The sequence below is a fragment of the Fringilla coelebs genome, assembly GCF_963513975.1.
Source record: "Fringilla coelebs genome assembly, chromosome: 1".
Taxonomy (NCBI): Eukaryota; Metazoa; Chordata; class Aves; order Passeriformes; family Fringillidae; genus Fringilla; species Fringilla coelebs.
In genome coordinates, this window is record NC_140028.1 from 21,237,037 (window position 1) to 21,261,344 (window position 24,308).

At 43.0% G+C, this 24,308-nt stretch overlaps 1 protein-coding gene across 1 annotated transcript; it reads right to left on the reverse strand.

The window, feature by feature from the left end:
* Window positions 1–826: 826 nt before the first annotated feature.
* On the reverse strand, window positions 827–23,621 carry BAALC (BAALC binder of MAP3K1 and KLF4; the record flags this gene model as incomplete). Its single annotated transcript, XM_084222032.1, has 3 exons — window positions 827–931; window positions 6,064–6,233; window positions 23,456–23,621. 3 exons carry the CDS (start codon window positions 23,619–23,621, stop codon window positions 827–829), a joined length of 441 nt encoding a protein of 146 aa, XP_084078158.1.
* Between the last annotated feature and the right edge of the window lie 687 nt (window positions 23,622–24,308).

Sequence of the window (24,308 nt, forward strand, 5' to 3'; positions counted from 1 at the left end):
TTGAACTGATGTTAGAATATTACTTTTAAAATTGGTTATTTTCTTGTAATGTTAATGGTAACTTTTTTCCTAGTCAGACTGGGCTTCAACCCAATCGAAGGGGCATTTATAAAACAACCAAGCAGCCACAGCTCTTCTTACTAGTTGAGACTAGGACCTTCAAGTAAGGCTGATCAATATGAAAGTTACTATTTTTAAGACTGAAATTATGTCAATACGAACAATAAATTAAAATGAAGTAATTGAATATTTAATGTATGAAAACATTACTGTATGACTTAACTATATATAACCTATATATATAGTTGAAGAGAGATTTAGTGGAAGACTAGACTTTAGTCTCACTTTCTTGAGATGTCTGGGTTTATGTTTTAAAATATATGAGTGCTTTAAATGAACTCTGGGTTTGAATATCCACACCCAAAACCACTTTATGACTAAAAATGCAGATTCATTTGTTCATTTCCTAGTTTTAATTGTGATGAGCCGTACCCCTTATTATCCAGCCTCATCTTAATAGCATTGTGGAACAGGACATACACAAGGGATAACATGGTAGTCAGTAAAAAACAAGTACCATGAATTTCTGTGTATGTCTGTGCAGTGCCACTGCTTTAGACAAACGACTGTGTCTGTCTTTAGACAAACACTATAACATCTACAGTGCTTGCAGCTGGTTTCCACAAGACCTGCTTCTGGAGGCACTCAGTAGCAGCTGCCTGCTGTGTTCAACCTGGAACACCTAGAGATCTTCATGTCTTCAGTGAGTGGCATTTAAAGTGCAGTGAAGCTTTGTTAAGTCCATCTTCATCTGCAATTTTCTTCATTAATTGGCACAATTCTTTGTTTTTCTTCTGTCACTTTGTCTGATGCTTTTTGTAACATTAATGGCGACTTCTTGTGTGGACGTTTTCTGTGTGTCCCATTTACTCTGTGAGAGTTTTAAACAGTACAGTGAGTTCCACAATGACAACAGAAAGAATCACTGATGATTAACCCCTAATTTACAAAAACAGTTCTATGTAATAAACAGAATGTCTCCAGCATCCTTCCCACAGCACTGTGATGCAGAGCAGCTGTCTCATTCAGCGTGGACACAAGCTTGTATCTGCTGCAAAGGCAGAGGATCTCAGTAGGCTTTGGATCAGCCTTCTTGCCTATAATTATCATCTCTGCATGTCTGTACTGTAAAGGCAGCGCAAATAAATCTGGTTTCAGTCCAGAAGTGAAAATTAGAGGTTTTCATGTCACTGTGAATAGAGCACCTCTAGCCTGAGCTGCAATATTCTGTACTTGATTTTATGTTTCTGATGTGAAAATATAGTTTTAAAGTAACACTTACTTCTGCCTGCATGCAAGATACAAGCACCATATATAACTTTCAGAGATTCATCTGTTTATTTTCAATATTCAAAAAAGTCAGTCTGTCTGAGGCATGCAAGTGCATCCCTAATCTAAATTTATACTTTTCCATCTCCCAGACTGTCTGCTTGTTGCCATAAGCAACGCACCATAATGCACAGGAAACTGGATAGGTCTAATAAAGTGTACCCAGATCTGGGTGACAGAGACACACAGCTGGGTTAGGTGGGTTTGATTATCGCATTGCCAGTGTTCCATGAGACTATTTGTCAGTGTGAGGAATGCCAGGTAAATTAGGCATTATTTACATGGTAAGAGTGCCAGGTAAAATAATTCTGAAGTTCAGACACTGACATAAGTGGAAGGTTCATATATATCACAGAGAAACACCTGGAGTTAATTTGTTGCTGTGTGTTATTTCACATTTCTGCAGCCTGAATACACCAGCTCCTTTGCTATTTGCTCCCCCAGTGCTACGGCTCATGCAAGTCCTTGCCAAAGACTACAATGAGAATCAAACCAGATTATTGTCAGTCAGGGACATAATCTGGATACCACCTTTTCTTTGGAGGGGTATCTGACCAACCTGTTACCTTCACTGGAATTAGCACTCCTTTCTTTACTACCATCTTCATCACCACCGTCATCATCATCATCATCTTTTACTTCTAAATTGTTCTGACATTATGGTCATGAGAGGATAATAACATTTCCCAGACGCAGTCAGTGTCAAACCTTTTCTTTTTGAGCAGCACAAGCTGTACCTTGTCATAACCAGGTATCAAGAGACAAGGCAGATGGCTGCTTTAGAGCCTGATGCAGGAGAAAGTGAGAAGCAGAGAGGTGACATGATTTGTCCCCTGCTAGCCCACAGGACAATGGCCCAACCCAAGCCTTCCAAGGGCACCATGTGCTGCACTGCACTGTATTCCACAGCATGTCAAGAAAAAGAAAAGCTCTAGTCAATGTGAATGCTCAGTAGATAAAATGGGTACATTTTGAGCTGCTGGGGATAATCTCCTTTTCAACTCTAGGCATCTAAACTTAAGGTGTTCACATTATATGCTCACCTTTTGGTTTCCTAAGCAGTGGAAAAATATAGATGCAGAATGGCAGACCACATCTGGAGCCTAAAATAGATACTACACTTTCTCTCTAGGCATATATATTTCTTTTTTGACTATAAGAAGTCTAGACAATTTCTTATGTACCTGCATGTGGAGAATAATGTAAATGCTTTAACTATCATCAGACATTTTTTTGCACTGAGCTGCAACAGCACAGATACATGTTACTGAATGTATCTCAGCTAGAAAATGCAGGAGGGTATTTTCAAGGTCGTGGGGCCTCAGGGCAGGAACCCACACTTCACTGAGTAGTAGCATACAGTCAACACTCACATGATTAATGTTGTGGGAATTTGCCCATACTTCCTACTAAGTGCAATACAGAAGTAATTTTCCATTCAATTACAAAATTAGACAATTTTCTCTAACAGTAGGACAGGTACATACTGTAATTATAAATTGTGACCAAGTCTTTTTCAAATGGGATTAATAATTATGTAGTTCTGTTTGACCATATCCAACCTCACCAATTAAAATTTCTCTGTGAGCTAGTGGCTATGACAGGCATTTGGGCTTTTCATTTACAGAAATCCCATGGCTCTAGATGTCATACTGCTGTGGAATGTGTCCCTGTCCATCTGGAGGTGCAGTCTCATGGAAAGATACAGCAGCATCTTTAATGTCACCTGGGAATATCTTTGTACTATAGCAATACAAAAGATAATGATACAGGGGAGGTATAAAATTAATAGACATGTACTGATGTGTTGTGTGCTGGCGAATGCAAGGTGAATTCAATCCAAATTCCCTTTTTCATTTGCCCAGACCCCTCGGTTTAAGGATGTGACTCTCAAGATGAAACAACTTCTGATGGGGTGGGTGTAGCTGTTCTGCCACATGCTGTGCTGAGGCACTTTCTGTGCAAAAATGTCAAAAGACAAAGCTCAGCAAGCAGGAGTGCCCACGCTGGCAGTAATTCAACAAACTGTGCATGCCTGAGGAGCAGGGACACCAGGGGAGCTTGTTTCACATCTGAGAGAAGCAAGAAACAAAGGATGGAATTGCTCAGAGGTGGTGCAGTCATTCTCTGTTTAAAACAATGCACCTTACAGGAATTAAGCCAAAGGAATTACCCAAATGGTGACCAAAAGCTGAAATTTTCTTGAACTTGAAAACACATATTCCTTTCCATGCTCCATGTAGTATGCAAACAAAGTAAAACCTGTACAATCTTTACATGTATATAAAGCCACTCAAATTCCATTTAAGTGTGAAATTATGTCAACTGAAACTTTTTCCCCATCCTCGAAGAGAACAATATAAATATGACTTAATAGAGGAGGGAGGTCAGAGGAGACTCTTCCTTTGTGTCCTGGGATGCTCAACAGGCTCTCTCTCCTCCCCCATGGGGACTCATGTCAGGTAAGCTTTATTCCACAGTAACACTATTGCTTATGCATTCTGATATCAGTGCATTTATCAACAGCAGTTTGTGGGCCTTACTCTGTCCAAGAGGCAAGAAATTGCCCTATTTGTGAATGTGGAGTCTTACTGAGTTTGCCCAGACTTACAGTGCAATGCAAGTCAGTTCTGCATCAGGGATTGCAGTCCTGACCAGAATTACTGTGCCACCACCCTGTGCCTCTGGCACCTCCCCAGACTCAGAGTGCCAGAGTGCTTACTCTGAAATACTGGCTGTGAAGGTCTCCCAGGATCTCAGACAGGCAGATAATACTGAGTGACAAAGGGAAGGCCCCCAGGCCCACAACATCTGCAAACAACACAGAAAGCAAGTGTGGGGGGGTCTCCCTTCCCTAATTTTTTATGTGACAGAAGAATTGGTGTAGTCAGCAGAATGAGTATGAATATGCTCCTTCCCAAGCAGTCAAGGAATGGGCCCAAAAATTCTGGAAAGACAAAGAAATTATTTGTGCAGTATTGGAGGCTCATTTATCTTATATGCAAAAGGGAATCAAAGAGTCCTTCCCTCAAATGTATTATATATAGAACATGCTGCTTTGAAATCAGAAAATGGAGTATTAAAGTCATCACTGGCTTTTGAGACGGAAATAAAAGAAAGATTGGAAGCCCAATAACAAGCTTATAACTGAGAAAGATAATTTTAAGGTTCTACTCGCTTCAACAGAGCATAGGGAAAGACAATTATTGTAGAAATTAGGTAGGAAAAAACCACAGCAGTGTGAAACTAAATCTGAGAGAGGAAATAGAGAGCAGGAAAACAACTGAATTGTTACTATCTTTGGAAACTGAGCAGCTGCACAAACAGTTGCAGAAAGAAAAGGAGATAAAGAAAAAACTGGAAGAAAAGGTAAAAATTATGCTTAAGAGGGCTGCCAATCCAGCCAGCATTGTACAGATAAGAAAAACTATTCTATCCCTTGGAGAATGGTGAAAAAGCTGAGGGGACAGTGGCCACTCACCATTGTCTGCAGCAGACTGAATGCCAAAATTACACCTTTAACTACTGCTGTGCCAAATTTTGTGGAACTATAGTGCAAATTCAGGCAGCATCCTCTTCCCAGTGGGCAAAACTAGACATAAAAGATGTTATTTATGATTCCACTCTGGAAATACCTCAAGGCTCAATTCATGCTCACCCAGAAGGAAGTGCAGTGTACCTTTGACAGATTCCCACAGCCATGTAAACATTCACCCATGACTGCCCATTCTGAGACTGCCAAATTTTTACAGCCTCACTCTCCCCAGATGTGAAATTAGATGATATTGTAGCAAGAGGAGACCCCCCTGAGAAAGTAGGGGAAGCAGCAATAATAGCCTGGCAAACACTTCTCAAAGTAGAAATTGAGATTCCCCCAGAAATGCCAAGGACCATGTAAAGGACTTTATCTGCTACATCTGCAAATAACCCAGAAGACAGGGAAGTCTTCCTTCCCCAAATTTTTAGGTAACACCTTCCCATATGAGAAACCAAAGAAGCAGTAAACCAGCCATGGATTTTGGCTTTCTTTAATCTGCAGCAGCTCAGCAGCTGCTATGCAAACAGGGCAGCAAGTGGAAGGCTGTAGGAGGCAGAGGGGTGGGTAGGCAGCTGTGGCAGGAGAAGGCTGGTCTTTGGCATAGCCCCGAAGCCTTGTTCTTACAATGTACACAATATACACAACACGTAAGTGAGGGGGAAAAGGGGGGAGGATCTGATCCAAAGCCTACTGAAGGTATTGAAAAGACACTCATTGACTTTTTCAAGCTTCATGTCCAGCTCTGAATGAACCAGGGTTCATGCAGTGTGCATATTTTAAGCAGAACGGCAATTAAGGGAAAACACATTGTTTTTCAGATAATTAATCTAGGTAGTTTGCAAGATACATGCCACAGCTGGACTGAGTTGGAAAGAAATTAGGCTTTTTTTTACTGTAGCAAGTGTGTGTTACTCTGATTGACAAATAAAACACCAATTCTGTGGCTGTTCAGGCATGAAGCATTGCCAGAGGTGCTCAGCTCAATCATGCCATGCCTGTAGTGCAGCCTGGCACCATTTTCTCATATCTCAAGACACTGAACTCAGTTTCAATACAAAGGGAAAGGCTGTCACAAAAGTAACTTAGATCTGGTTGAAGCTAGTGCTGGGCAATAGGGAACATAATTCTACTCATACCTCTGTGGTCCTGAAGCCATTCTGCCTCTGTGTTGTAGTTCCCATGCCATGGACTGTGGGGTTTGCACACTGAGAGCCACAGTTGCTCCTCTTCTCAGCGTTCAGCATTCCAGCTGCGCCTGATGCTGTAGATACACCTGTGTGAGCCAATTTCCCATCCTCCAGAGGACCTAGTAGGGACACATGGAATTAATTGGGCAGTTAATACTGAGGAGCAATTTGCAGCTGGCTCTGGCGTGCCTCTATTCTGCCTCATTTTGTGATGGTGTCAGTGATGCAAGGTGTGCTGCAGTAGCACAGTGAGAGCAGTCCACCTCCCTGTGGCATCTTCATCCTCACATTTGACATCATTCAGCCTTTTTCCTACGGTCCACTGCTCTGAGAAACATTGGCTCAGGAAATCTTGGGGAAACAGTCAATGAGTGCAGTGTGTCAGTGGATTTTTGTCACCTGCAGGTCTCCCCTGACTTCTCTACACACACCTCCTTGCATGACCAAGAGTTGAACTTAAGACCTAGAGGAGGCCCCCTTAAATCTGTTCCAGCTCTGGGAAATGAAGGGGTTAGATGTGAGCATGACAGATGAGACCAATATGGATGAAAGGCTGCTCTATGCATGGCCTTGCCTTCAATGATTTTTTTGATTTGAAGTTGAGAAATTTAGAAAAAATTTATTTTCTGTTGTTTTGCCAATCAGCAATCAAATAAATGAGTAATTTGCTTTCTGCCCTAGCTGTGTGGATACACATGAATGGTACAATATGATATAGGACAGCATAGATAAATTTTCCCATCTTACTGCATTAACAAAAATCAGTTGTGATTTATGGTGGGTGCAGGGCACTCAACATCTGGTTGCAACAATGGGTCTGAAATCCAAATACAAGGAGTAAGTGGGAAGACTGTTGCTCTCAATTTAGTTTTTGTCAAAGTTTCTTTATTAAGATCTTTTTGTTAAAAGAGAAACAAAAAAGGCAAATTTACTAACCGGCAATGCAGGTATCAAACCTAGAAAAATTAAGGAGTCACAGACACTAAATGAGAAAAAAGTATGTGGAAAAACAGTGACAAGCCATGGCTGTATGAAGTGACATTGTGTCATCAAAACCTTCTACATTAATCAGGTAGGAATTCAAGTGCTGTGTTAAAGACATTAAAAATGAAGCAAAGTCCTGAATTCTTTTTCAGAAATCTGTAAGAAAAGATGATTTATCAGTAGAAAGCAACATTTGTCAGCATTAACTAGCAAAGGCAATGACTGAATTCAGTAAAATTTCACCCAAATATTCAAAACCTTGGTCTTGAAAACATATAAAGTTTTGTGAAATTGAAAGGTCTTTAAGATCTCTTCTGACTCAAGCCATTCTATGATTCTGGGAGTTAAGAAGTCTGAATCCAAACTAGTCTCTGCATTTCCCTGAGCAGTCAGAAGATGGAGGCAGAGTATTCCAAAGGCACTTTAACTTGTAGTGACGGTAACTAATAATGCTGTCATGCAGTTTTTGATAGAAAAAAATTGAGCTGAAACTTGAAAATATTATATTATAATTTATTTAAAAAAAAACTTCTGTCTTTGGAAACTGCCTTTTCTGCTAGATGTAAAAGAATAACTGGTGTTTTTCTTGTGTTTAAGTTTAGATGCAACTTCAGTAAGGCAATAGGAAACTTCACCTCTCCCAAAATTCCCCTCTTAGTTTTGTTTTAGGTCTTACCTTTCCCTATCACTCCATAGGAGCAGAGGAGAGGCAAATGATGCCTTGGTGCAGAGCAGTAAGTGGCACAGGCTGAGGCTATAGACAAAAGCAGCTCTCAGGAAGGGAGATGGAGAGGCAATGAGCCACGTGTGAGTCAGAGCTCCAGCCAGGAGTCCACAGCTTCACCTTGCAGTGGAGCTCTGAGAACAAGCTTGAGCACAGTGTTCAACAGGCAAACTGCACTAGGAATTGCACACTAATTCCATTAATTGAGTCTTTGACATTTCAAATTTCCAAAGGATGAGTTTTTCCTTCTTTGGAGTCATCCTATGAAATTACTTTCCACCATGTATCTCTTTGGCCATCTGGCCTCTGACTAAATTGTCTGGTGAAACATCTGTCAGCCAAAAAGCCATTTCGTTATTAAGTCCAATTGTTCATTTGTCAGACTGTGTTGCATCTTTTGGTCTTGCACAGTAAAATTTTTCTTACATGAATCCATTTCCAGAGGCAGATGGAAAATCTCAGTCCTGAAAATGGTATATGGTCCGGGTTGGCTGTTGTCTGTCTCTGCCCAGACAAGGGTGAGATGGGTTCGCTCCTATCGGGCTTCAAAGGACGAGGCTGGACTCTCAGGTTTTTGGTCTTCAAGGTTGTTTATTATTTCTGATCTACAAAGTTTTCTCTCTGCCCAGCCGGGATCTGACCAGCAAGGCAGCCAAAGGCACTCTGACTGCCCACAGGGCAGTCGTGTCTTTTTATAACAAAAACTACGTAAATCTTATTTACCTTTTGTCCCCAATACTTATCATTCTTATTAGCAAGTGTACCTTCACCAAGAACCTATCAAAAATATCTGCGTCACACAGAAAATGGAAGACATGAAGAAGGAAGAAGAACCCCGAGGCAGGCCCAAATTCCTCCATCTTGTCTCCATAACCCCCCTGTACCAAAATCTTAAAACCTGTGTTTTGACCTGTAATTGTGCTATTTCTATATCCTTTAAACCCCAGTGATTCTCATATCCCCATATACAGGTGGCACATCTCTAGAAGGATCAAAGTCAAGCCACCAGGCACTTTTGGCAACATTCCAAGACCTCTGAGCCCCCCAAGGGTTCTCTCAGTCGCTCTGGACATCAGGAGCGATGTGCTGAGTTCCCACAGTATATCTGGATCATTTTTGGTCTCTGTTAGTTTGCAGCCTGAGCATACTTGCTGCATCCTGCATTGCAGGGGTGTGACTTTTTTTGCAGTACTTGTCAAAATATAAACCAAGTGTCAGTATTGAGCTTTCCACTATCACTACTATACTTTTATATGGATGACCTAGTGGTCACCAATACTAGGCAAAAAGATTTATTATTTTATCCTGTAATATGTTTGCTACTCTGAAGTTAAGAAACTATTTTAGAATTCATTTTCATTAGCAAATAGATGATTTAGATAATGGGCAACAGCTTAGAGGCTTCAGTGACTTGCTCATTATGTATGAACACCAAGAAGAAATTACAGTGAGAATACATAAGCAGTGCTGTTAAGAGCACAAGATTTGTTGGCAATCCATAAAGCAATACCTATTTTATAGACTAGATAGATAACACAAAATTATGATTGCAAAACGTAGATGATGTTTAAAAAGGGTTAGGAACACACAGTTGCTTTTAAAATAGCAAATAGTTTTGCATTGCTATTTAGGATTTGCCGCAGTACACAAAAATGAAGAGTTAACTCTCTTATGTACTATTGGAATTTAAAAGCCAGCAGGGTGGCAATAGTAAGGGTCTTGCCTCATTGTGGTTTAAAGCAAGCAAACTGTTGAGATGTTTATGCCATCCTCACAGCAGGGGTTTGGTAAATAATCTTCTTGGTCTTTCATGGTAGATCTTCAGTTTACATCACTGTTGTTAAATCACTGTAAGCATTTAAATGAACGGGTTCAGTGATGCTGTTTTCATTGTCATCTTCTCATTCATGGCACCCCTGCCAAAACTCTGTGGGCCTCTTTAGGCCAGGGGAAACAGCAGATCCCACCTCAATGCTCTGTCAAATACATGTTTTACTGTCAAATGAACTGGCAAGGCTGCAATATTCTCAAGGCTTCGTTCCCAAAACCTGAGTTTCTGGGTGATTAATAAATGCCCACCAATGTGATGGGGACCCTTCTCAGGAGTGGCTGGGGGGGGGGGGGTTTGGCACTGCCAGGCTGCTCCCTCTGTGGGGAGGAACGGATGACAAGTGGCAGGGATTTCACTGCAAGTAGTCAGGTTTATTTGTAAGGAACACACACGAGTTCTGTGTCAATGGCCGCAGGGAGAACAGCTCTGCAGCAGCCCCATTGCTCATAAATTCATAAATCCAAGTCTATCTTTCCAGCACAAAGTGTGCCTAAAAGAACTTGTCCTCCCATGGCAACGTTTACCACCTTCCTCTTTGCTTGCTGGCCTGCACAGGCACACTAAGTCTTGCCTTTCTTACCATGCCAATAGAAATCCCTTAGGCTGGAGCTTGACAAATGCTTTTTTCAGCAGCATCAGGGGAAAAAAGGGTTATTTTAAACTGAAATCAATCCTAGACTTTATTCTTCCCCCAATGACGCAAGCAGTCAGACTGGCACAACTTGGGAGGTAGCACAGGAATCAGAACAGGCAGCTGAAAGCAGCTTAGCTTGGTGTGCTCTCCAATAAAATGAAACAAACATGATAATTTTAGAATTTTGGATGAGTTTTCATAAATTGTCAGACAGCATCATCCCAATTTTGTGGTTTAGGTGATAGATATTTAAAATTGCAGTCTAAAAAATTGCTCACAGATTTGCGAGCTTATGTCCATTCAAAACGCTTAAATCACACAGCTCTAAACTTCTCCCCCCACATTTAGCTGGGGAGGAGCTGTCTAAGAAAGCTTTGAAAATAATTATTTTAGTAAATAGGGTGCTCATCACAGAGAAGTCAGTGAAAATGTAAAATACAGAATGAAAATTTAGGACATTAGACCTATATTTCTTATTTTTTTCTGGTTTCTTTTATTATAATGACAACACAAGTAAAAACCAAAGAGAAACATCTGCTCTAGTTCTTCATACAGCCTAGTTACACCTAAGAATTCAAATTATTCTTAATAACAGTATTTCATAAGGATGAGAGGAAATTTTTACTCTTAACTCTTTCTAACCAGTTTTGTATGAAGATTTTTGTATCACCTTTGTATAAAGATGATGTGAAAAGGGGGAAATCACCTAATTTATTCAGGTTTTGAATGTAAAACTGGTCTGAAAAGCAAAGTAGTGTCATGGATTGACATCTGGCACAGAGAGACAGAAAAGAGATCCAGGGAGGACAATTTTGCAGCCCTTAAATATCACAGGAAACTTCTCAAACCACAAATAACACATAGGTAGGTCTGCCTGGATCTCCTGCACTGGCTCAATCCAAAGAGTAAATCTTAGCAAGGTTCAGGGTGACCTGAAAATTTCTGTGACTAAGAAAATCAGCAATGCTGCAGTAGCAAATACTGTCCAGGAGTTTGGGCAGGGTACGAAGCCTTGTAGAAAGGAGACAAAGTTAATCTTAGCCAAAAGAATCAACTATTTGTGGAGGAAATTATTCCATGTGTGTTTGCCACGGTATTCTCCCACTTCATTTTAAAGCAACAGGTAGTGACCAAAACAGGACATGAATTCTGACCCAAACGTGCTCTAGGTCTGACCCAGCACCCACGGGACCCTGTGCTGCCAGGTGTTCTCTTATGGAATAACAAGCATGCATTTGTTTAAAGCAGGGAGCTGTTGATTAGCTAAATTTATACCTTTGGAACTGACTATGAACAAACCAGTAGGGTTCCATTTTCTGGTTCATCAGAGCCCTTTTTTATTTGACTATTATCTCATGTACAATGCATAAGATGCTGCTTTAGAAAGTGCCTGCCTAAAAAGATGCTACTCTATAAAGATGGACTCTGAGAAAGCTCACAGGGAAGACAAGTGGAAAGTGTTATCACCACGTACAGGTGCTTCCAGAGGAAATATGTGTTTGCAATCATCACCAAGTTTCTTGCATTTAATGCTAGAGTGATAATAAGCACAGAAAGCACTGAAACATCTGTTTTCTCTACCTATTTTCCTGATTTGAAACTATATATTTTTGGGAAAGCCACACAACTGCAGGCCTGAGAGCTGGTGCATGCTTTGACTGCAAAAACAAGACATAGCAAGGATCCAATAAAAAATGGAGTGGAGGCTGTGACAAAAGTCAGGTTTAAGTCATTTCCTCCAAAGCAGTAGCCTCAGGGATAAGGCCAGATGCTCAGGAAATATGCAATAGCTCTTTTACCTAACAACAAACAATTTAGAAACGTTGAGGCATAGCAGAGAATGGGTTTGTGAGCTAGGATGAAGGATCCAGATTTACAGAAAGATGACCTACTGAAGCAGGAAACTATTATCAGAAACAATGTTTTGTATCAGTAAATACAATAATGCAATAAATCTGCTTCCCAGACATCCAGAAAATCCAGAACGATTTCTCTGAACTCTAATGTGATATGAATTTTAGACAGCAAAGCAAAATACAACAAACACATTTTCACTTTCCACATGCTTTGGAGGTCTCTCCACAGCTGTCTCCAGGCAGGCAGGGCTGAGCCATGCCCAGGCACACCACTGCTGTGGGGAGGCAGCCAGGAGCTCTGTGCCTTCCTCCATACTCACAGGGGGATGCTCATTTCGAGTGAGCTCATCCTACAGCACAAACACTCAGGCTGCAAACACTGATATCTCTTGCATGGCCTAAACTCACAAGTACATGCTAAATCTTTGCATATTGGTATATTTCAATTTCAAATGGGGATACAGAATCACAGAATAACTATCTTGCAAACAAATTTAACAGTGTTGCAACCACATCTGTGAAATAAAGGCGAATATAAAATTTATGTTTATCCCAAGTAGGAAACACTCTTTAACAAATGTGTGATCATTTCAAAGCTCCAGACAAAGGGTTCTTCATGGCAAATAGAGTCCAGAAGATGAATTAAAGGGAAATGGCCTGACCATCAAGGGAAGATACAAAAGGTAAACTTGAGAGAATTGTAATCATGGTGCTAGGCAAGGACTTAACGTCAGAAAGACAACAGAGTTTAATGCATGAAGGCACAAATTTTGATAACTGGAACAAAATAGAAGAACCAAATTTTCACTATATTTTGGAATAAGCATCAGCAACATTTTAGAAGACCTTGACAGCTGAGTACATCTTTTGCCTGGGAAAATAACATAGAATGGATTAAGCAACTAACTAGTGCCACATGATGTGCCAGAAACAGATCACTCCTTCCTCCAACCTAAAAAACTAACACAAAATAGCAAAGCTCTGAAGTGCTTTTCTTGGTATTGTATTTTAGAAGGATAGAGAGTGGGGGCATTTGTTTTTCCACATGCAAATACACTGGCTGTGTTTCAGTAAAGCCTGAGAAAAGTGCATGTTAAAAATTAAGCACTCCATGCACACTACCTTATATCATGGGTCCAAATTATGACAAATCAGCCTGTTTTCCCAAAGTGCTGGCTTTTGGCTCAGTTCCTGTCTAAACCTGTCCTTAAAATGCCAAGAAAGAAGTTTTCCTTACAGGAGAGCACTGTGTGAGATGGAAAACAAGCAGCGGGCTGCTGGCCCTCTCTCAGTCCCCCTCTGCACAGCAGTACCCACCCTGTTCTGAGCAGTGCCTTACAGCTGGAGGTGTTCACATGCTCCTTCCTCCCTCTCCTTTACCTGGGCTTTCCTTCTCCTTTGGGATGTGGTGATAAAACATCTTTCATTATGATCTAGACTAATTTCCAACATAGACATGGAAAACATTATCAGTCTCATTACCTAGCTAACCACAGGTGGAGTTTTATGATGAGCAAAATGCATCATTTCACTTAATCACACTGAGGAGCAGCAAAAATATTTGGGCAGACTAAATATAAATTCTCATGAAAAGCATTTAAAGGCACATGAAACGTGAGCTGAAATAACTCCTCACTTTTGCTTACAAAGGTTCAGTAGCTGGAATTGAAGTTAACCATTCCAAGTAGTACATTGCACATTTATTTTAAAAAATAGTGATTGACTACTGGGATAATTTACAAAGGCTTAGGCAAAATGTCAACCCCTGGAAAGCTGTAAATTCAGTCTCAATGTCCCAAAGGTATGTTCCTTGTGGGAATGAATTCAGGAAAGTCCAGTGGACTGTATGGCCTGGTGGCATTCCCAGCCCAACAGTATGAACATTCAGAAGGATACTGATTTAACTGGTTGATTTAACCAGTGTAACTATGACATGAGGTGCTTTGGCTTTAAAGCATGTCAAAAAGTCATCACTCATATTCATGTTCACTCTAAAATGAAGGCAGTAACTACAATAAAACTTTATGCCATCAGCCATCAACCATCAACCATCTTCTAGATAAATCCATTGCATTTTCCATCTTTTCCACACACAGCATAAACATTCAGAAAGCACTCAGGCATCACCATTGTGCAAATGTCAGATATTCATGCTTTTAGTACTGCAAGTGCTTGAAACAATTCTGATGCCCCACGTGGGAAATGCTAGCAGTCTACAAAAATGAAAAATGCAACATGAGGACAATATCCAGACAAAATGTACGGAGACAGAAACACAACTATATGCAGTGTTTGGAAACTGGCAAAAAAACCCACAATCAAAATATTTCAGCCTATAAAGAATGGGCTGGTTATTTTTCTCTTCAGTAGCTAGCTTGCATCTGGACCAGCTAGCCTTAATCTTCCATCTCTCAAGAGGAGATGGAGCCAGGAGGAGGCTCAACATTGCTTTGATTTAATCAGCTGCTGAAAATGTGAGGCTCCGTTAGGCAAACAGCAATGCAGAGGGGCTCAGTGAACTCAGGAAAAACTTAAAATGTAAAGTCCTGGCTCACAGCCTCCAGTTGCCCATGTTAATTGGCAAAACACCACTCCTTCATCTACGTCTTTAACTTACTTTTAACCTGGTTTTTTTCCTAAACAGAACAGAAAAGGCATTGTGGCAGTCTAGGGAAGCAGACTGGTGTTTTGTTTTCTAACGTTTTCATCAGAAGATAAAATTGCCTTATTGAATTATTTCTTTGTGCACAGCAAAGGACCAAGGCACTTGTTTCATGTGAGACAGCTGCTGAAAAATGTACCCACTCACCACACAGAGAGATCTGGTCCTGTACTCCAGAAAAGAGGGATGCTGGGTGCAGGTCAGAGAGAAAGCCTCGCAATAAACTGCTGGCTTTGATCATTCTGTTCCTGGGTCTTAAATATTACAGATTCAATTGAAGGTAAAACCCAACTTTCAATCCCAGATTTCTTTTAACTGCAATCTGTTTTAAACTGCAGGGACATCTGAGGGGAAAAAAGATGGAACTAACAATATAATTTTTATGATAAGATATATTTCTAGAACTGATTACAGTTAAACAAAAGAGAGATTTTGGCCACTTCAATGCTGAATTGCTGAAATTTGTGCTTTATGTGGAAATTTTGGAAATTTTAATCAATGAACTACAAGGCAAACTGCACTCTGAACTGTGTTTCCTGTATGCAAAACATTGCTCTTCTGCTTTGAGATTGGCAGGAATCTTCGCTTAAATGTAATTAAATTTTTAATTTTTTGCTGTGAATTCTACATTCCTAAACTGGAAAATGCAGAATTAGAACTGTCTAGAAAGTGTAAATACATTCTGAAGGAAAAGAAAAAACAATTTTAAAATGTCCTGAATCAGGATATAAAGGCTGGGACGGGGCAAAAAGTGCTATCTCCACAAAAAGAGTAATTTTGCAGAGCAATTTCCTTCTCAGCATTTTGCAGGCAGGATCTGCCATTGACAAAACCACGACTCAGGTTTCCTGCTCAAACCCTTTCAGGCACTCTCCCTCTCTCACCATCCCTCCTCCCCACCACCTGCTGCAGAGATAGTGAAAAACCTCTTCCTTTAGTTAATGACAGACCTTTGGCTCTCAATAACTATAGGAATTTTTTTGCCTTTAAAGATTTCAGTGCTGCAAAAAACAGGGTTTTTTTCACAGGGAAGTCATTTGGAGAGATGGTTCCAGTTCATCTTCCTGCAAATCATCTCTATTGGTGCTCAGCAACCTTTCTGCTTTCTGGTACTGTGACAGCTGGGAAAGCCTTTCATATAATTCAAGTGCTCCTGTATGTGATGATTTTAGTAAATTTACTTTATCAGTGGATAAATTATTGTGGGGTAAACTGTGGGTGATCAGTCCTAGCAGGTCTGCTTTAAACTCTAGGGAGGGTTTATCAAGGCTGCTGGCCACCAACTAAATGGATACTAATCAAAGCCTGAGGGGTTTTGTGGAAAAATTATCACAGTTTGGGTTGGCTGGCATTACAACTTCTGCAGTATTTTGAGAAAATCACAGAGGCAGACAGTGCAGTGAAGAGGCTGCTGGGAAGGAGGAAGCATCTGGAGACCCCTGCCCAGCCCCTTCCCTCCCTTCCTGTCACAGGGCTGGGAGGTGGCTGCTCCCACCTGAGACACAAGGACCAGTCAGGAGGCTTCATGCAGTTTCAGAAACACCTACTCTCAAACCAGATTGAAGTTTTCCCAGCAATTGAGTCTATACATCTCACAGAATAGCAAGCTGAAGGGTCATAATAGAAAAAAATTTCTCATCTCTCAATTACCTTTGACACTTTTACTTAAGTTCTGCTGTCTATGGATGCTTCCTTTTTTTTATGGCAGTGGATATTTATTGAAAACCAATTAATTTAAAAATACTTCTCCAGGTGGTGGGGTAGATTGCTTAGCATGATCTGATGGGCCAAATAAGTATTTGTGCCATTTTTTAACTGAAATGTAAAATTAAACTATTAATGCACTATCAAATGACAGCAAAGGTGAAAATGTATGGAATGGAAGCATTAACAGCTAGAGTTGGGCTGAAAAATATGGTCATTGCAAAAAGTTGTATTTATCATCTGAGTCTGATTTTTTTCCAATAATTTCAGTGCACTCTTGTGGAGCAACAAATAGTGGTTTAGGCCAATACTGTAATCCTTGATCGGCTTCTGCACCGAGCAAACCCCAAGTATATGATATACTGTACAAGAAAACCCAAACCAAGGTTGTAGTGTAGCGGTAATTTTCCTGCCAGAGAAGAGCAGAGTGAGAATTTGTGTGAGGAACAACCCTGCAGACACCAAGGTCAGCAGAGAAGGAGGGGAAGGAGGTGCTCTGGGCACCAGAGCTGAGATTCCTCTGCAGCCCTTGGTGCAGCCCGTGGTGCAGCAGCTGTGCCCTGCAGCCTGTTGAGGTCCAAAGGGATGCAGAGATTCACCCACACCTGTAGATGAGACCCACACTGGAGCTGTGGGTGCCTGGAGGAGGCTGTGCCCCTGTGGAAGAGCCAGAGGAGAGAGGGCCCTGCCCCCAGGCTGGAGCAGCCTGTCCTTGAAGCACTGCACCCGTGGAAGAGTGACCCACACTGCAGCAGCTGTGGGAGGACAACTGCCCATGGGATGGGCTCATGTTGCAGCTGTTCACAGAGAGCTGCTGCTCGTGAGATGGACTCACATCGGAGAAGGTCATGGAGAACAGTCTCCTGTGGGAGGGACCCCACAGTGCAGCAGGGGAAGGAAGGATTCCTCTCCCTGTGCAGCAGGAGAAGCCTTGGGTGATGAACTGACCATAACCCCCATTCCCTGCCTCCTTGAGACACGGGGGGAGGAGGTAGAGCTGGGAAGGAGGGCTTATTTTACTTCTCATTATCCTGCTCTGATTTTGTTAGTGCAGTAAATTAATTTCATATCGCTAAGTTGAGCCTGTTTTGCCAGTATCTCTCTCCCAGTCCTTATTTCAACCCATGAACCCTTTATTCAATTTTCTCTCCTCTGTCCAGCTGTGAGAGGAGGGAGTGAGTGCTTTGGTAGGTGCCTGACATCTGACCCAGGTCAACCCACGGCAGTGTGTTGAACGGGAAATGGCAAAGGCACTGCTCTCACGTATTCTCACTCCTCTCTCCAGCTGCTCTTCTGCAGGTTCTTCCCCTCCCTTACTTCTGAAATATGTTATCCCAAAGGTGACACCACTATTGCTGATGAGCTAAGCCTTGGCCAATGGTGGGCCCATCTTGGAGCTGCCTGGCTCCTCGAGTCATGGGGAAAGCTTCTAGCAGAAGCTAGAAACCAAGCCTGTTCCCTGCTCCCCACTACAAAACATTGCCACACAAACACAATACATTATTATACCCAAGGTCTGGGCTAACATGGAAAGGGAATTGCTGCAATATGTCTCCAGTCCAGAAGAGCTGCATTTATTCACTTTTACTGTAATTCTGAACTGTAATAAGGCTATCTCCTGAAAATATCACATCTGAATCACTGCTATAGTTATTTATTAAACATACCAGATTTTGAAACAGCCCATTAATAAAAGAACAAAAGGGCACAAGAGCACAAAGAGATCCTGATATACCCATGTAATGCACTGATCCATCTTTCCCTCTTGACCTAAAACAGATGGCTTATTAAATATTTCTCTGCAGCCCAATTCACGAAAAACACTCTGCTGCACCGGCTTCTTAATTTACAACCTGATGTTTGCTTATTTATGTCCGCTGAGCCCTTGACTTTGCGTACACCTGGCGAGGGAGGGAGCGGATGACGGCAGCGCGGTCCGAGCCAGCGCAGCCCCGTTGTCTCGGCAACCGGAGCCCGCGCAGCCCGGCCCCGCTCGCAGCCCTGCCGCACACCCTGCGACACGGGCTGGCCAGAACTTCCCCTTCCCCGCCACAGGTTACCTCTGAAACGCCGCATTTGGCATCCTGAGGCCGGACCAAAGCCTAGCTGCAAATGATGAGCCTGGTCCGTAAAACGCCCCGGAGCTGTCAGCGACCAGGGAGCAGCGGAGCAGGAGCGTGAGCCGGGCATTCAGCCCCGGAGAGCAGGGCAAGAATCGCTCACGATCACACAAGCATATTAGGACAATTATGCAAGATAAACTGTTAGCCAGCCAGATTGCTCGACAGTGATAACATTTCTCCTGCATTCCTCTGATTCTCTCTATTCATTTCATGAAGGACTCCATTGCCTTCCCGTTTCATAGCTATTTTGCAAATGTCTTCACTGATCCTAAAGTGCAGGTTTCATTCCTGGCAGACCACTTACTGCAGTTCTGTTTGCTGATGCCATGGGCAAGTTTTCCTTCTGAATACATCAGATGAGTCTGTGTGAAATATGGATAATTTTTTCTTTAATATGCTTCAGGGGGAAAAAACCCCAAAATCTACTTCACCAAGGAAAAAGTGTAAAGTTCAAAGAATAAAAAGCACTTTTTTTTAGCTGCTACTGTGAGTGACATCATGATTAAAAACCAACAAATAATTTAATAGCTGAGAAACAAGTCAGCCCTGAGGCAATCCGTATTCAACTTTCCCATTCTGAGACAAGAGAATTATTTTTTACTTGGTTGCTACATCATTTAAAAATTAATTACTTTTATTTGCATTTCAATAACAATCCCTATTAAGGACTGGGGTCTTACTGTGCTGGTTGCTGTGGTGTAAGGAGAGATCCCGTCTTAAGGCACTTGCAGCCTATGGGGTAAAGTCTCTCATCACAAGACAACAAGCCATAAACACTCTGAGGTGCTTTCAGGTATAATAAAGAAAAAATAATTGAATACAGCAGCTAACCTCGTCAATGAAAATAAAAAGAAGTAGAAATCAGATGGCTTTAAACCTGCTTTAAAACAAACAAAATTTTGTTTTGTTTTGTTTATATTGAATGTGTTTATAGAGTACGTGTATGTTTCTGGTTTCTGGCAGTAAATTGTACATCTTAAATCTCTAGGATATACATATGTATATACATATACATATACATATACATATAGACTTCAGCAAGTACTCCCAATATAACATAACAGGTTTTGCAAGCATGTTCCAAAATACTTGAGAGTTTTTTTGTGCTTTTTGTGAAATCAACCTTTTTGCCGTGGTTTGCGTGCAACCCATGGTGGCTGCCCTGGGGACTCTGTACCCAGAGATTATTGCTTCCTCTGAAAGTCATTACTTTGCTAACAGCTCCACTTAGCTGAATCAGACCCTCTAAAGAGAAAGCAATTTGTGCAAAGAGTTGCAAGGATCAAGGAACGGTTACTAAGCAGAAATGCAGTCTATTATTTCCCCCAGCTATAGCCTACGCAGTAGCTCAGTCCTGTGAAAAGTTCTTTGCTCACATAGCAATGGATGTTCTTCCAAGAAATGGCTTTATTGCAAGGGCTCATTGTGATTCTTTCCCTTTTTTCTCCCTCACAGAAGCCATTCATCCTATGAACAGTACGTACACTTATTTTCCAGAAAACGCCTTTCAATTCCAGCACCTGCAGTGCTTCATGAAGTTATTACTTCTCTATCCCTCTTCATCCACACCTGTTTGCCCTGTTCCTCATTGCCAAAGCCTCAGCAGTGTGCTGCAACGCTATCAAGTTACATAATGTACATTACTACAGAAGTTACAACCACCTCTATTTGTGTCTGTTGGTGACTTCTCATCACCTAAGACTTCTCATGAACCTAAGACCATCTCTCTTATTTTAGGTATGTTAAAGCAACTAATACTGGCCTCTGTGTCTTCCTGTAAAAAACAGGGAGATTACAATACACTTTATAAAAATGGATGTAAAAAACCAGTAGGGAAATTAACAAATAGTCAAGAAGGGATGAATTGAAATTGGGAAAATAGAAAAGCAAATTAGCATATTAAAAACCTCAATACTTTCCTATTAATTTAATAATATTTAAGCTTTCAAAATGCTTTGGTAAAGGTACAAACATTTGGCTACAGAAATACACATAATTCCAATGAGAGCAGGCACAGAAAGCTGAATGTACTGGATGAAAAATGAGAAGCATATGATGAAATTTGTGGTGGTATGAAATTACTAAGATTAATGTATGGGAGTTACTAACCCTTTCCTGACTGAGACACACTCTGATTCTGTATACACGACATTCTTTCGTCCCTGAGTGATTTTCAGCCAATTCTGCTGTTTTTTCTACAACTGAGACATGTCGGCAATCACAACCACCTCTTACTGCTTTTGTCTTTTCCCAAAAAAATATTTTTCCCCAAAATATTTCTTTCATCCTAAGATGAAAGAAATCCTAGATATTTCTATGTCTCTCTCTTCACAGAATTTCACCAGTTTATTCCAAATGAAAAATGACAGGGAAGAACTTCATCCTCCTCTTTCCCCAACCTCGTTTGGCTGGTGCCCGCTTCCCTGGCTGCCTCCTCCCTTTCTGTGTCCCAGCTACAGCTCCTTCCCACCTTGCCTTGTGCCAATGCCATCTCCCATTTCCCCATCTCTCCCATCCTGCTCTTGTCCCCTCCCTTACCCTTCCTTTTTGTCTCTAAGGCAGTTTTCAGTTCTCACAATAAAGTCATGTATTCCTCTTCATGTTTTAAACCCGTGTTTGACCTCATTTGCCCCTCCAATTTCTCCTTCCTCTCCCTTTCATCTGTAAATTCACTTAAAGTACTGTTATTGTCCCTGGAGTACCTCTCCTTATCCCTATTCCTTCCCTACCTCATACCTTACCCTACAACAGCTCTCCCTGAAGTACTTTATGACTTTTGAGGCACTAATTGGGAGCAGGGTGTGTTCCTCAGGCTCCTTAAACTGCTGCCACCACAGCTCTATTGAAGAGAGAGTCTTGCCCTAACTGAAGTCCTACTCATCATTTTTGCTTCTACTCTGTCCTTTCCTCATCACCTTGCCTCTAATTTCTTCTGCAAGGTTGTCTTGTAAAGCTTTTCATGTCCTCATCAGTCACTATTGGTCTGGAGTGTTGTTCTCCTTATCTCTGGTATTCTCATCTCCAAACACAAAGTCAATTACCCCATGTTTCTATAAGAATACTTACTAATCTACCTCTTTATTACCTCCTCCAGAGTCAGATCTTGGACTGTCTAGCTTCTGTTTATGATTAGGCATCAATTCAAAGTAAACACAGCTAAGATAATGGTAAGTGTGGGCAAGGAGCTAACATCTCTGTTAAGCTTCCACTGCTGGAGACAACACTGTTACCTACAATTTGAACTTACTGGTCAGCATCAACTTGAGCCTCTTTAAATTCCTTATCTAATCTTCTTTAATATGGTATTTCATAGACCCATTCACCTTCAAATTCTCATTGTTTCCCATGTGACTACTGCAGAGTCTTTCTTGAGCCTTTAGGAGTACAACATAGACCCTTTGTGACTTCTCCCTCCCTATCATATTTTGGTCAGCAGAGAGCTTTGGTCTCCCTATTCCAGCTGGCCTGTGATGCCCACCTTTGTGAATTTTCACTCCTGCATTTTCATTATTTCTTCTTGGTGCTTTGTTACTTTATACAAAATCTGTAAAGCTACTTATTTACATCTAAACCTGCCTATAGGCATTTACTGCTTTACATGGAATTTGTAATTATTCTGGGCAGCAACCATTTGTACATTATCTAGCATAATGAATTTTTGGACTTAAGCTGAGATTTCTAGATACTGCTGCAGTACACAATGATTCTTAAATCAATTTAAACTGCACATCAGATCAGAATTCCTCACTCCCTTTCCCATATCCGTAACACCACAGGTGCACAACTGGGGATGTAGCAAACTGTCAGGAACTGGGAAATTCAAACTTGCAGGTCTGCTTTTGTCCCACCCACCCTCTGGTCAACTTTCTGTGTATCAGAAGACATCAGAGGTAGTGCGGAAGAAAGCTGTCTCTTCCCTAATTTCAATTTATTTCCTAAGTGACTTGTCTTGTAAAAGCAAAAGCCATATATTCCACAGCAAGAGCCTCAAGGACCGAGTTCTCTTCCCTCCTGATAACATTGTTCCACAGTTGACGGCGTCTGTACGCTCTCGCTCGCAGCCGAGCACCGCCGTGAGAGGGTCTCTAGAGCCCGAGCCGGCTCCGGTAGCCCAGAGCCCGGAGCGCGGCGGGGCCGCCCCTGGCGCTGCCCGGTCCCAACTCTGCCCGGTCCCGGGGGCAGCTCCTGGCGCTGCCCGGTCCCGGGGCCGCTCTCGGCGGGGCTGGCCGGGCAGGGCAGATGCTCTGGGCGCTCCGGGCGGCCGCGGCTTCCGAGCAGACTCGGGAGCCTGCATTTCTTAGCGGGGGGGGCTGGAGTGGCGGGGTACGCTCTTCTCACAGCAGGAACACGGGTACACCCCGCTCTATGCACACACACCGTGTGTGTGTACGTGTATATACAGCGGGTGTCGGTGCACACACAGCCGGTATCGGTACACACACACGGTGTGTAAGTGCACGCACAGGATGTATAGGTGTACGCACACGGTGTGTAGGTGCACGCACAGGGTGTGTAGGTGCACACACAGGATGTATAGGTGCACTCACAGGGTGTGTAGGTGCACACACAGGATGTATAGGTGCACTCACAGAGTGTGTAGGTGCACACACAGGATGCATACGTGCACGCACAGGGTGTGTAGGTGCACGCACAGGGTGTATAGGTGCACACACACGGTGTGTAGGTGCACTCACAGGGTGAATAGGTGCACACACACGATGTATAGGTGCACGCACAGGGTGTGTAGGTGTAGGTGTAGGTGCACGCACAGGGTGTCGCCGCCGTTCCCCTCCCCGCGGCGCCCGCTCGTCTCCCGCACTCACCGGGGCGCGGGCCGCCCTGCTCCCGGCCGGGGCCCTCGGCGCTGCCGCCCTCCTGCGGCGGGCTCTCGGAGTCCGTGTTGGTCAGCCAGGTGGACTCGGTCTCCCGCGTCCAGCTCTCGTAGTAGCGGGGCTCGATCGCGTCGGCCCGGCTGCCCCCGCAGCCCATGGCGACGCCCCGCTCACAGCCGCCGTCGCCGCCCGGGCACCATCGCCCCGCCGGGCGCGGCCGCCCCGCCGGCCCCGCTCACGCCCTCAGCCCCATCCCCGCTCGTCCAGCTCTCCCCGGCTCCGCTCGCCCTTCTACCCCTTCTCCCCGGCTTTATTATCTCCGCTGTCTCCCCCCCCGCACCCCACCCCGACTCCTGGCTGTCCCCTCCCCTTCTCCTCCCGCAACCCTCCCCTCCCGCTTCTCTCCGCTCTCCCATCCCACCGCCTCCCGGCTCGTCCCCGATCTTTCCCCATCCGCGGGTTCTCGCAGAAGCGGCGGCGCTGCCTCTGCCCTGCCGAGCCCCTCCGGCTGCCCGCGGCCGGGGCAGACACGCCGCGGGCGGGCAGCGGCTCTCTCCTCCCCGGGTTAGGGTCTGGATAGAAAGGATTTACACGGACATGCCAGCGTGCCACAGCTAGCGCCGCACAGCAGCACCCAGGCCTGGTACTGCACCCAGCTCCTGTGCCCTGACTGGGTCCTGTGCTCCGTTCCACTAAACCATCCGTCCCTTCCCGGTTTTAGCTGGGAGAGCCTTGCTCCCACTTTGGTGTTGCAGTTTGCTGCTGTATTATTGGGAACTGAAGGTGCAATACTGAGTGCTCAACTCCGGAGCACTCATACTCACTCTGGGAAAAAACCAAGAAC